Source organism: Puntigrus tetrazona, chromosome 3 (genome assembly GCF_018831695.1).
Source record: "Puntigrus tetrazona isolate hp1 chromosome 3, ASM1883169v1, whole genome shotgun sequence".
Classification (NCBI taxonomy): domain Eukaryota; kingdom Metazoa; phylum Chordata; class Actinopteri; order Cypriniformes; family Cyprinidae; genus Puntigrus; species Puntigrus tetrazona.
The window spans coordinates 17,577,405-17,591,414 of NC_056701.1; the positions used below are offsets into that span (position 1 = coordinate 17,577,405).

Genomic DNA, 14,010 nt, shown 5'->3' on the forward strand with positions numbered 1-14,010 from the left:
ATTTGCAGGCACCAAAACGTACAATAATGATGTATATTCGGCATTCAAACATACAAATACTTAGGTATTTATGAGAAAAATATATATTTTTTTATTTCAAGTCACTCCATTTGATTTCATTCCTTTAATTTTAAAACCCTCTCCCTCAGGTTGTGATTGATTGTTTTTCTTGTGAAACCTTTACAAACTTTTACATAAGAATACCTCATTGTTAATCATATTTAAGGAGTCACCACTTAATGGAGTGAAGCATGTTAGGTTCACTTGATTATCCATACATAATTTTCAGAAATATTATGTTCAAGGTGAGTATCAAACATGATGGTTTTGAGGAAACTTTGTATGTGTTGCATGTGACTTTGATCATAAAACTAAGCATTTAAATGTTCGTTTTCATCCATTTCATCAACCATTTCATCATATCATTTGGCTGTAAATATCAGGAACATTTTTTAACGTTTCATTAAAATAAAAGAGTTTACAGAATTAAGCAGGGCCTTCGACCCCAGGTTTCCACAATTCTTTGAATAAAAATGGCCCGTGATCGAATGCGTGTGTTCTGCTTGAGTTTAAGAGCTCTTGTGTGCGACATTAAACCAAATGAACAAGCTTGCCAAAGATTGTGTGTTAATTTCCTGAATTGACTTGCCAGATCTCCCTTTTCAGACTGACGTTGGCTCATCCAATAGCTGTGTTGACACTAATCTAATCTGGTTTCCTACATTGAAAAACTGGTCATCAATAACCACAGCTCAATAAGATCAGCCTATATTAGCCAAAGAGCGGGCCGGTTTGCTTTACGTGTACACATTTCAAATCAGAAACCCAGAATAAGAAACAAAACGAAACATCGAAGTAAATTTTCCTTCAACGCCCTGTGCTTTTTCCCCCTCACTCCTCCGGCCCCGAGCACTAAAAGCATGGTGTTTTCTCATACTCTCACACGTATGTGCATGAACACAAGGCTCTCACACGTTTGGTCTGTGACTGCATGAGTCACCGCACTGTTTGGGAGCTCGGGTCCGCGCTTCTGTTTTACTCATGCTAATAAATGTCTCAGATCTACTGTCTGCAGGGTAGCACCTCCTCCTACTGGTTTGTCTAATTGGAACAAAATAGAGGAGACCTACATAAATGCCAAGTCTTGGCTGTGGCTTGCTTTCAGGGAGCTCTAAAAACAATAGCCTAGAGGTTTTATGGAGGTTTTGTGAGATTTGCCCTAGTTGTGCGATTCTGGCAAACCCGCAGTGAGGGAGAGTCAATTATTGGGCTGATTTATAAAATTGTAGGCTGTCCAGACTGTGATATTCATCTGTTTGGCAGGCAATACTCACGCAACCCTTATAGAGAATCTATTATTCCCCACACAAAGCAGACGACTTGCCGTAGCTGCAAATGCTCACACTTTCTGGACGTTTACGTTTTTAATTTGTTCTTATTATTTTAGGTCGCGGCACATAAGCTACAGGTACAACTGAAACATTTTCCCGTGCCACAATTGTATAAAACGCGGCAAAGCTGTTCTTTCTTCTGACAGCCCCTCAGCAACAGCTAGAGGCATGCAAAGTAGTCTTGCACTTCCCTTTACCATATATAGCTCGTACCGGCGCGCGCAAGAGCCGACGGAAACGTCTCGGAGAAATTAAAACGTTTTCCTGTCATCGGATGAGGACAAATTAACGTTTATTGCTTAGTTGACATCTCCCGTCTTAAAGGGATATACCACCAACCAGTTGCGTAGATTTCGATGGGCGAAGAAAAGTCTTGAGACGCACAGAAACAGTCGCCGGGGCATCGCGCAGCAGTGAATGAGAAAGCCACAGGTGAGGTGCATTTCTCTGGATTTATACGTGAATCGCGTTCTTTCGTTTAACATTATTAACTCTAACGAGTCTAATAAGCTTGTGCGGGAAGTATTAATGGCTTTACTCTATTACCTGTCAGTACAAGTCAATGCATACGTTGTTTAGTCTCGCTTTACACCTGCGTTATAGATTTTTTTCAATATACCAAATCGCATTATTTTTGTAATTTTGTCTGCGTAACGACTTGCTTCGGATTCCAGTTGCGCTTTAGTGGCTTCTTGGGCTTTTTAAGCTTTTGATTGAACGTTTCTACGCGCAGATCTCCGTTTATGTCTTATAGTAGCTAGTTCAACACCTGTAGCTATGTCTCAACAGATGTTATGGGTGGCAAAGTAGCTCTCAGAGGGCGCAGATTTAGCGTTTATTTAATCATTTATTTGTCTGTCAACGAAAAAGAGCGTTTGCCCTGAAACTGAATCATCATCTTGCTTTTGTGTTTGTATGCAGCCACTAGACACAAGTAGAATTGCAAAGGATGTGTTTTTGTGTAAGTTTTGTTGGTATATGTAGCCTGATGGCTGATACGTTGTTTCACATCGCATTCGTTTGAATAGATTATAAAATGGAGTGGAATAAATAGTGCAAAACTGCTTCATGCACTAAAAACAAGATTTCAGCCGCCAATAATGCAAGAATAATTGAGAGACGTGCGTATGGGTAACTTAGGGTGCCCCTAAAAACTGTCATTTAAATGCGAACACAATTTATTTTACCCCTGAGTAATGTGTTGATGGTGCAATGGTTCACAAGGGAGTTAGTTGCCAAGACAACAACACATATAGACACAAGATAAGGTTGAAAATCAAGAATCAAATTATAAATCATGTGTAGCTAGAATATTAATTTAAACGCGTACTTCGGAGTGCAGAAACTTTTCAGTGCAAAGAGGAAAAAAAATCACATAGAATTAAATTGCACATAGGAGCTAAACAACTTTACAGGTAGTTTGCTCAGACGAAGTGGAGTTTATTCATAACAGTGCTTTAAATAGCTACTGGCTCAGAGTGAAATGAACATAGTTATGATAAAACCCACGTGATTTTTCACATTCTTTATTTGTCATAAACATCATTTCGTAAATTGTCAAGAATTGCGATAATATTTTATGCAAGATTGAGACATCTAGATGAAAAATGTGTCTTCGTATTTTTACACTGGCCACAGAGAAGCGCTCCCGCAAGAGCTCGTCCAACTGTAATTGAATGTGAAAGCTCCGCAGTCTTCCCTTTGGTGTCTGATTGACAGTTTAAATCTTTGCTGTTCTTAATGGGGGCTTGAGCAGACGTGTGAGCAGAGCTTCCTGCCACAGGTGAAAGACAGCACTCCATTCTCTCATCTGTCTTTCTCTGAGTTGCCGAGAATGTCTCAGTACAGCTATAGAAAAAAAAAAGTGGAATTGTATTACTTTTTTTTTTTTCCTCAATGACTAGCCTATATATTTTAATGTGCTGCAATCAGATGCTGTCTTGGAGTTTAAGGGTCCTCTGATTTGAAAGTAACTGGTGTTTTATTCTGTTTTTATTCCTCTGGCTCGTCATTATTTAGAGTTTATGTTTCCCAGTAATCAGTCGCTCCACTTAGCAGAGTAAAACTCCACTACCTAATTTGAGAAGACTGCTTGAAAGTTGCTGTTTATTTGAGCAGTGTTAAATCTGTTACATCTGTAGTAAATGTCAAAAAAATAAAGACAATATTATTGTTTCATATGAAATATGCAGCGCCTAATAACATAGCCTAATAATGGAAAATATATTTAATAGATGGTAATAATTGTGATACGTAAACAGCATTGGCATCCATAAATGAAAATTAAATGATGAAAAATGAATTTGTGATTTACCTTCATTTACCTTCACAGCTCTATTTCTTTTATTTCATATTTATATCACATTACAGCTACTATGCTTAATAAGGTCCAAAAATGCATCATACAGTTAAGTTTTCTTGTATGCAAGTATTCTAAATTTATTTAAAGCATTTTTTGGTGAACAAACTTCAATTTTTTTGTCATTATTTAATTAAAAACTCTCAGTGAGTTCAAAACTGTTGTGTAGCTGCAAGAGCTCAATTTTATTATTTTTAATTATGTTTGGAGCTAAACATTTATGCACAGACATTCTGTATGATGTAACAGAATTGACATTTTTTGGGTGAACCATCCCTTTAGCTAGAAAGAAAGAAAAAAAACTAGATGAACTGCTCTTTTTCCAAGAAGCAAACATAAATTATGCAGGTTTTAGCTGAATTTCCTAGCGCATGTACCCTTTGTGGAGAATTTAATTCGATGATCTGTTGGAAAATCAAACAAATAAACATAAAATGAAATAAATCGCTAAAAAAATATGAAATATGAAATGCATGATAGATGCAGTTACACATGTGTATATATAATGTAATCTAATATAATCAATTCAACATTAAAAAATGTATTACTTAAAAAGTGTCAATTATTTCTACTATTTAAAATGAGAAACTTGATTTGCCAATGGCAGCCAGGGTTTTCAAGATATGCAACGATATGGCACTTTGGACAAAGACAATGCATCCCAAATTTCGAATGATTCTGTAGTTATAGCCATTTCCATATAAATCTAAATTATATATTGGGTAGGATTTCGCTTCCCTAAAACATTGCCATTTAAATTCTGCCCCACTTAATTTTTAATTCAATTAAATATTGGGATATAATTCATCAAACATTTCAGCCCCTTTTTTTTCATGTTTAAAGGTTATTGCAGTATTCCCTCAAAATCAACGTCAAATCAACGGTGTGCTTCAAGCCGCCTATTTGGAGCTCTGTTTGTGTTGCTGCCTATAGCCAAATATATACTGTACTACTACAGGGCTATAGCATGTAGCTTTTGATTGATTCAACCTGATGGCTAGTTTGCTACGAGAAGTCACAGATCACAGTCAATGCAGTCCGCTGAAGTTCTCCAGTGAGATGACTTGCGGGATGACTTTTGACATGTTGTTTGTTGAGCTGTTCTCACGAATCAGCTCTCCTGTTTGTACGCGAGCAAATTCGCGCAGAAAGGATCAGGGAGAAGAATGATCTCGTAATTGATGCACCTAGCCAGTGATCAGCTGTGCAGTGTGCACGGCAGCATGACAGGAGACAAGTAACTGAGTCTTTAAGTGTCCACGGGGAGATATTTTCAGTCATGCAGTGCATGTTTGGCTTATTTTGAAAGTTTGTAAGAATTCTTTCGAGAGGCTGTGATGGTTAGGATGCTGATTCAGAGGGAAATTGCCCATGTCGGCATTGAGGCAGATCACTAGGTTTTAGAAAAGGACCGATAATTCACTAGCTGTCATTGTTCGGTATTCAGTGACACACCTTTGGTGTAAAAAACGGTGTTGTTGGACATCGATCTGATATGTTCCGTCGCATGGTATAAGTGTATATAGCCGTAAACATCTCAAATGCAGCTCGGAGGGACACAAAAATACAGCTATTCTTGTTTAGTTTCATTTCAGAGAGACCAAAAAGGGTTTCGAGTCCGATCAATCCCAATTGCAAAATGTCTGCGGTATTATGCCCGATGTTAACGTTGATCAACACTGCAGATTGGCTCTTTGAGAATGGCCTTGTGGGGAATAAGCTGGCATAGATCCCCCGATAGCCCCATACACCTTTATCACAGCCTGGAGGATTACTGGCTCTGAGATCGTAATGATACGAGCCCTGGTTCCTGCCCTGTGCTACCTGCCCTGTATTAGTGTTTCCTAACCTGTATTAGTGTCTCAGGACCCCAAAAGCCCATTAGTAGAACTAAGTGTGAATTCTTGTTAGAATTAAGTAAAGTTACTGGCCATCTGGCGAGTAAGGCTATTTCAGATACTTGCCAGCACCGATCATTACTCATATTAGGTACTTGCCAAGTTTTAGTTTTAGGCCCTGGTTATTAAATATAGTACTTTTTTTCCCTTTTGTGTATCGTTGATTGCAATCAAAATATTAGTATTTGAAAGATGACATATTTACATTTTTGACAGCTCTGGTATTCTTTTATTAATATATATGTTGTGTGTATACTTTTTTTTCCTCCTTATGCTTTCTGTTACAGAAATAGAAATTCTTCTACGTTCCCATGGAATCACCCACTCACTGAGCAAACCCATGTCTCCTGCCGACAACAGCAGCTCTGCCCCTGCACTGACTGATCGCAGCTCTGTCTGTCTTTTTGTCCGTCTGGTTAGACATAGCTTTCACTCCAAGGTCTCGCTTGAGGAGAAAAAGCTCAGGGCGTTCTTCACCCACACATCTAATATAGATGACACATTCTGAGTGGGTCTGATTTGATTGGATCGCATTGTGACTAGACAAGTTAAAATATTAAATATATGTGTATATAATTTCATTATTGAAGTGAAAAAAATACAGGCACCCATACAGGCAACCTTTTACCTCAGCATTCAGAGCTTCATAATGAGAAGGACACTTGACATTTCTCCAATTCATGAAATACTGGAGACACGGTTATGGGCTGTCTCTCAGTGCTTATCCAAAAAGACTTCATTGTGAGAGAAGAGAGCGGTGATTGCGTCGATGACAATCACAGGGCCTGCCATCACAAATGATTATGAAAACAGTGCTCCTGTTGGATTAGTGGGCTGAGAGCAATAGAATAAATAGGGAATAGTGTTCACAGCACATACGACAAACATTAAAATATCACACAAATAATTCAAAACAGAAATACAGAAATACTATGATTTCAGTGATGCAGAAAATGTGGACAGAATCGTGGAATCCAGTCATAAAAATGGAATACACTGTCGCTGGAAATTGGTTAAAATGTAAATGAATAAATCAAATGTAGGTCAGTATACTTAAATCAAAACGCTATTCGGACTTTGTGTTGTGTTTGTGAATTTTAAGCCACAAAAATACTATTCAGGTATAAATCCATTATGTTCTGCGTGTCTTTGTGTAAACGAATGCCGCAGGGTTTCAACCGTTACCATAGAGCGCCTCAATATTTGCTATACATAGTTAATTCATGAGCATTTTACCATTTATTTTGAGTAAACCTATCGTCATATCATATACAAATTGAAACCTAAATGCAAGGTTTATCTTGAAGAAACTGTGACAGAAATATATTACTTAATGTAATGAAAGAACTACTACTAGGCCTACTAACAATAAAATGATTATTAAAACAATATTTTTAACAGAAAAATGTAAATACACAAGACTACTAAAACCATTGTAATAATAATAATAAAAAATACTCTACTATAAATATATATAGAAATACTATAAATTTTTTGATTGTTAAAAATCATCTATAATAAAACCATTAAAAGGGTTTTAAGAAAATTAACGGTAAACACAGACTTTAGTAAAAAAATATTTTTAAAATTTTATTAAAACGTACTTTTTAAATGTCATTTTTGTTAGACTTTTACATTTCATGTAAATGTACATTTCATGCTTTCAATGAATTTTACTTGCCTTTCGATCAATACAAATTGATTTAATTTAACCATTAAAACGTTAAAACCAAAATACGTATAAAAATGGAATCCAGAAAAATTAAAGCAGAAAAAAAATTAAATAAATAAAGAAATAGTGACATATGAAATAAAACATAAATACTGACCTGGAAAACCTCATTGTAGTATGAAAGGTCTTCTTCCTTGGATGGCATAACTTGTCAGAAGGAATTTTCTACATAAATGAAGGCTGAGGAATAGGAACCGGTCAGCCCGGCGAGAGCATTATACAGCAGCCTTGCCTCATTTCACTTGACAAAGATCAGAAGGTTAACTCATCTCTATGAATGACAATGAAAATCCATACAACGAAGCAGTCGCTCAGCCTTTTGTATATGAATGAGAGTAGGCATCTTTGTAAAAGAAGATTATGAAATCAATAAAACAATTTGGTTGCAATTGGCGAAATTGAAATCGATAAATCCGAAGCCAAAGAGAGAAGTGTATCAGCGATATTGCTTATCTGATGGGGGCGCTCTCAACTTTTACATGCGAGTTTAGGAATAGAAGACGATGTGAAAATTTTCCCGGAGGCCCCTGGTTGCCACTGCCAGCTTAACTGCCCCAACAAAAGGTGATATGAGCAAAACAAAAGCGTGATTTGTGCAGCTTTTGTTGAATCCTGTGTACCTGCATTGGCGGTTCCTCTCGCTCAACCGTTACCATAGAGACCCCTCCGTCCCCAGCGGAGAAGCCTTTGACTGCCAGGCTTACCGTCTCTCTATTGAGCAGCGGTGTCATTCACATGGCCCAAGAGCTTCTGTGAGGGACAGAGGCTCAGCGGGGACGACCCGGTGAGAAGGAGCCGATGTTCCCGCTCTCGGCTACGACGGCGCTCCCTTGGCAGCTGTTGTCTTCTGTTTGGTAGCGTGTCAGTTCTCGCCTTTCATGGGAGCTGATGACTGAGACGGAGTGACATTCAATTCAGATGGCGGAGTGCGTAATTGAAATGAGTTCACCTGGGAAGCAGCTGCTCGGTGGCCTGGTGCTAATTGCCACCAGTAAGAGCTGAGAATTCAGGTGAATGTGCCATGGTGCCATTCGATTGACATTGCGCTCGATTCCTGCACAGAGACTGGCAGAATTCGGTCTGTGGAGGTAGTCGGGAAGGGACTGCTTTGCTGTGTCTTATCTTTCGATGTTTCTTAATGCACGTTCGGTCAGATTAATAAAAGGGGGAAAGCAAACTCATCCTTTCCTTTGGCTTTCCTTTGGAAACCAGAAATGAGCTTGGCTTGCTGGGAAAGAGAAACCTTAAATTCTTGCCCAGATTGACGCTGGTTGATGACAGTCAGAGCCAGTCTGCATTTTTGAGTTTCATATGAAAATCTTGTTGTTTATGACGGACACCGATTTACATGTTTATTTTGAAGTTTCAGGCTATCATTTCATGCAGTCGGACAGGATCGAACATGTTTGAGATTTACTGTTTACATTTGTCACATCTTCTTGCAACAAGGCACATGTTTAGGCCAGTGCACACAGCACAGACAAATGCCAACAAACAAGTTGGTTGCTGGATTTAGAATTTCTTGAAAATTAACTGTCACATTCACACTGCAGCAATATATACCGACAAACTTTGGGTCAGAGATTCAAGTTAGTCTGACAGGGGAAAAAATGTAAACCTGTAACCACAATCAAATTTTTTACGTTATTTTTCACCTGAAAAGGCAACATAAAAAAAGAAACATAAAATGAAAGGTGGCGATGCTGTGGTTGCTGCTGTGGCAAGGACGGGGCACCTACTTGAATTTTTTCAGATAATAGCAGTCAGAAAATTTAAAAGCTTAAAAAGTTTTGGCTCTGTGGTCCCCAATCAGTTTCCGTTTGTCTCAAAACCTGACATTTTTAGGATAATTTGCTAAGCGCGACCAGCAGCCAACCAGCACCCAGTTTTGCCTCATTGTCATGGCAATGGTTCGTGGCCTGGTAAGATTACATCAGTTTGTTGAAAAATCGTATCACATTGCTCAGACATTTCACAACCCAACAAACACTGCTTGAAGACGTTCAGTCTGTTTGAAATAAACGCTGACCGATGGCAACAGACACAGACAGGGGTAACTCACTGATCCAACAACCTCCGACAGACTTGTCTGTTGGTATTTGTTGGCATTTGTCTGTGCAATGTGAATTGGTCTTTTGTTGTGTCTGGAATGACTCAAACGTCTGTTAGTGTGTTATAATTCATTTAGTATTTGATGAATGGTTTATATTCACGAGTAGAAGATATTTTAAGAAGCAGCAAACCAGCTCAGGATAAAACAGGGCTAGTTGTGCTTCTAGAAGTGCCACTGTCCTGGACAACATAGCTTCAATCCCAATTAAACACACCTGAACAAGCTAATCAAGGTCTTCAGGATCATTAGAAATTTCTTAACTGGATAGATTCAAGTTAACCCTACAAATGAACTACCTAAATTGGTAATCAGCATAAATTCTCCTTTTATTTTGTGGTGTTTTGAGGCAATTTCATGCTAGTCTTGTCAGGTCTTGTCTTAAGCCCTAAACACACTTTACAATTTTCAAAAGCCCCAGATGAAATATTGCCATTGTGGAGATGTTTCTGATCGTTGCACCTAAATGGTGCTCTTATGCTGTACGGTAAGAGATGTTCTTAGACGACCGTTGTTATGATTTGTGACCAAAGATAGCCTACGCTAAAGCATGATCATCGTGTAGTGGGTTTCCTGGTACGATTCATGTTTACTGACCAGCCAATAAAAATGAGAAATGGAATCAACACGACATGGCACTACAACATAAAAACTGCTTACCGCAAGCTCTTATGCCTTCATCTTTCAACGTTCCCTTTGTTTACTACTAGTGCGTGCTGATGATGTTGTATTCAACGGGTATACGAGTCAACAGGTGTCATCCTGATACAGTCTACACACAAACCCTAGCCAAGTTTATTAGATCCATGACGGACAGCTTGATATACAGTGATCTTATAGCATTGCTAAAATCGTGCAGTGCGTTTTGGTTTTAAGAGTCGGTCCAAGCTGGAATGTAGTAAATAGCTTAAAAAACATGATATAAACTGGTCCAAACTGGTTTCTTCACTGATTTAAAATGCTATATTTTCAAAAAAAATATATGCCCTTAGCCAAAAAATGGTCAATCCAGTGTAGTAATGTACCAGTGACATGTAAACGTAGAGTCATATTTGCATGTCTTTGATGTATAGAAAACAACTGATTCGACAGTGGGCTTCAGAACTCCTCCTCGTAACATTTCGAGATTTGACAAAGGAGGACTGACATGAGATGAAAGAACCGTTTGTACATCTGCACGTGACATCTCAATCAAAATTATCCTCCGCCACTCATTCTGTCAATCTCTTACTCTGTTTTTCACCCCATGGTTCTTTCTCTCTGCGAGCACCGCTTTTCCCAGAAATGTGACTGAAAGTGGCTCACTAGTGAGTCACTCTCGGTCCTTACCTACAAGTGGCTGTTCTTCGTTCTCTTTGGGTTAAGAGCCTAGAGTTTAAACCTCTGGTTCCAGCCATAACAGAATTAAGAGCCTGTGCTGAACTCTCACAATCCCCGTCTGCACCACATCTGAGCTTTGGGTGAAAAAAAAATCCGCCGCCGTCTTGACACTGAGAGTAATTGCAGGCTTCGCTTCTCACACCGATGACCGCTCGCTGCGGCTGAAGACAAATGTGCCTGACACAGACGTCAATTAACACTGGACAGCAGCCGCGTGCGCCCTATGTAAAGTGTGTTTATAACTGGATTACTAGAGGGAGGGATGATGTCTGTAATTACTCATCGTGCCCGTTGTGAGCACAGCCAATGGTCGGCTCGAGAGGTGGACGCTGGGTTAATTGTTTCGTTGCTCCCGCCTTTCTGAGAAGTGCTGTCTGATAATGGCCCCCACACGTCCCCTCGTTCTGTCACCTTTCCACCCCTCCTGCGGCGTAGCTGATGCAGTGTGTGGTATTCTGTGCAGATAGTGAAGGATCATGTCGACGCTGCTGGATCTCAAGAGCAGTGTGCTGAGGCAGGTGCAGAGGAGCCAGTCCCTGAGGACCAGGAGGGAGCCACCGGCCAGCACCAGCGCTGGAGGGAGTCCCCCGCCGCTCGCCCGCCGCTCGGGCACCATCGTACACAGGTGAGTCCGTACCACCAGAGCTCACTTTCTCAACACTAGCGCTTCCATTACAACCTAAAAGGCTTTTACTTCTGTACTCGCTTCTTTGTCCAGTAGTTCTATTCTATTTATGCTTTAGAAAGCTTCGTTTTACCTTACAGAAGGGAAACACAGTCCAGGATTGAATACCGCTGCTGTAAAGCACTAGTACAAAGGTTTATGCCTTTAACAGAAGAGAATAGTTGGAATCTCTAAAGAACAATGAAATCAATTTGATTATATTTGTATGTATTGTGCTTCTCACAATGTACCGTTCCAAAGCTCCTTTTACAAAGAATAGCCTTGTTCAACCTCCCTGAGAGCACGACAAAGATGAATGTTTAAGGAAGTTGGAAAGAAAGTTCAGAAAGGACATGGCTGTGGCCTGCATTCTCACAATCATAGATGCATATAACATTGGTAACAATTTTACAAGAATCATACAAACCATGTTGTACAAATTTTAATTAAAACAGATGTAATGCAATCATTTATGTAATATAATATAATCTAGCATACTCTTCAAGATTAAACTCACTTACAGCAGTTTCTTAGCAGTTAGTAAGATTTTCTTATTTTTGTGAAATTCAATAGTATTAATGAAAAAAATCAGTAATATTGTGAGATATTATTACTGTTCAAATTTCCAGGTTGTAACTTATTCCTGTGATGCAAAGATGAATCTTCAGCACCATTATTCCAGTCTTCGGTGCTATATGATCCCTTACAAATCAGGCTAATATATTGATTTGCTACTCAAGAATATTCTTCTTTTTATTAAAAACCAATTATCAATGATAATGGTATTGTTTAGTTTAAACACTTTCAAGGAATAGTTCACACAAAAATTAAAATTACAGCATATTGTACTCACCCCAAGCCATCCAAGCCATACGACTTTCAGATGAACACAGTCAAAGTTTTTGTAAAAACTGCAGATATATCCCACTTATGGAGATTCAAAATAATGGCTGCTATCCACCAGCATTACCAAGCTTGGAAGAGCCAGGAAAATGTTTTAAAACTCTGACTGTGTTCGTCTGAAAGAAGACGAAGTCATATAAAGAGGCTGCATTTTCAGTGATTTCAAAAATGTCAAAAATGATTTTTGTCCATAATGAACATGTGAAGTGTGGTTTTACCAGATGTGTAAACTAAAGGCTAGTTAGAAAGGACGAAGACTTCAATAGGACTTCTATGTGTTTATATTTCAGTTCAGAAAAGAAATTGCACCCACAATGTGCAATTTCATGGTTGCTTTAACAACCATTATTTTACAGAGTAATACAGTAGAGGTTAACACACTTAACAAACGGGGGGCAATTGTTTCGATCTTCTTACTGCTTCAAGTTTTGTATCGATCTATTAACTTCCTCCAGATCTTAGCAGATGGTGGCATGACTGTCCATGAACAGGCCAATGACTCATTTGTCTCTTGAACGCCTACTGTGTCTATAGTACATTCAAGCTTTGAGAATGACTCAATCTCGACACCTTGCTCGATCACATTTCAATTTTATCGTCGTTAAGAATTCAGTACAAGAAGGCCTTTGTACAGATCATGCAACAATTACCTTTCTGCCTCAGTGCAGTATTACCAGGCTTTTTCTTTTCCATTCAAGCCAGGTTTTTTGGGTGGAAAATTTCCAGGCAGCAAAGATAAAAGCGGTTTGGTCTCTGTGGTTAGCTAAGAACGATAACGCAAGTCAGTTTGATCTTCACGAAAAAGCAAAGAAAGTCCTAATACCAGAGGCTATAAATATAACACGGCTTAAGTGTTTTCCAGCACATCTCCACCGGTGTTACAAGAACAGAACATGTTTTTTTACCTCATCTGGAATATTTGCCGCTTTATGTCAAGACATCGCTTTGACTTATTTTGTACAAGTTCACGTGACTTATAAGGCAACTTCAAGTCCACAAACATGTATGTGGTAAACGGGTTCACTGCTGTAGGTAAACAAAGTCGATTGTTTTTCAGCCGTCCTCTCTGTCTGTCTTGTTTTGATTCCTTTTTCGACTGATTTCAAAGCCAAACGTAATGATGGGCATATGAACCTTGAGGTTTCTATAGCAACCAAAAACACGTCTGTTTATCACAGCTGCTCCTAAAATATGAGCTGCTTTATTTTTAATGACTGCACCTCTTCTGTCTAGGAGGGAAAAACACCTGTTACGTGCAGAGCTGAACTAAATGATTGTTTTGCGCTTGATTTGATGTACCCTTCTTCGCTAATGTTTTTTCATATCGTAGGCGAGGGTGATTGCTGTCATCGCCGGGCAGATGTAACTAGCAGTGGTCAATGCAGGAAATCTCCCCATTGTTTTTCTAACTAGCGTCTAGACTAGATAGGATTCGGTCATCCTCCTATGAGACTCTGATGTGTTTTATCCGCCGTTGCCTCAGGCTATATGACTGCCTGCCATCATTAGGTCTGCAGGAAGCAGTTTGTCTCCTTCATTAGCACCAAAGAGAACTAATACCTGTAACCCAGAT

At 39.0% G+C, this 14,010-nt stretch overlaps 1 protein-coding gene across 1 annotated transcript in view; it reads left to right on the forward strand.

Moving 5' to 3' along the window:
- The first annotated feature begins 1,335 nt into the window (after positions 1–1,335).
- The window catches only part of baiap3 (BAI1 associated protein 3), a 43,482-nt gene continuing 30,807 nt past the window's right edge, over positions 1,336–14,010 (forward strand). Inside the window, exons 1-2 of the mRNA XM_043225571.1 lie at positions 1,336–1,823; positions 11,334–11,495. Of these exons, the coding sequence (XP_043081506.1) occupies positions 11,347–11,495 (149 nt within the window). The 5' untranslated portion in view covers positions 1,336–1,823; positions 11,334–11,346. The remainder of the gene's footprint in view (positions 1,824–11,333; positions 11,496–14,010) is intronic.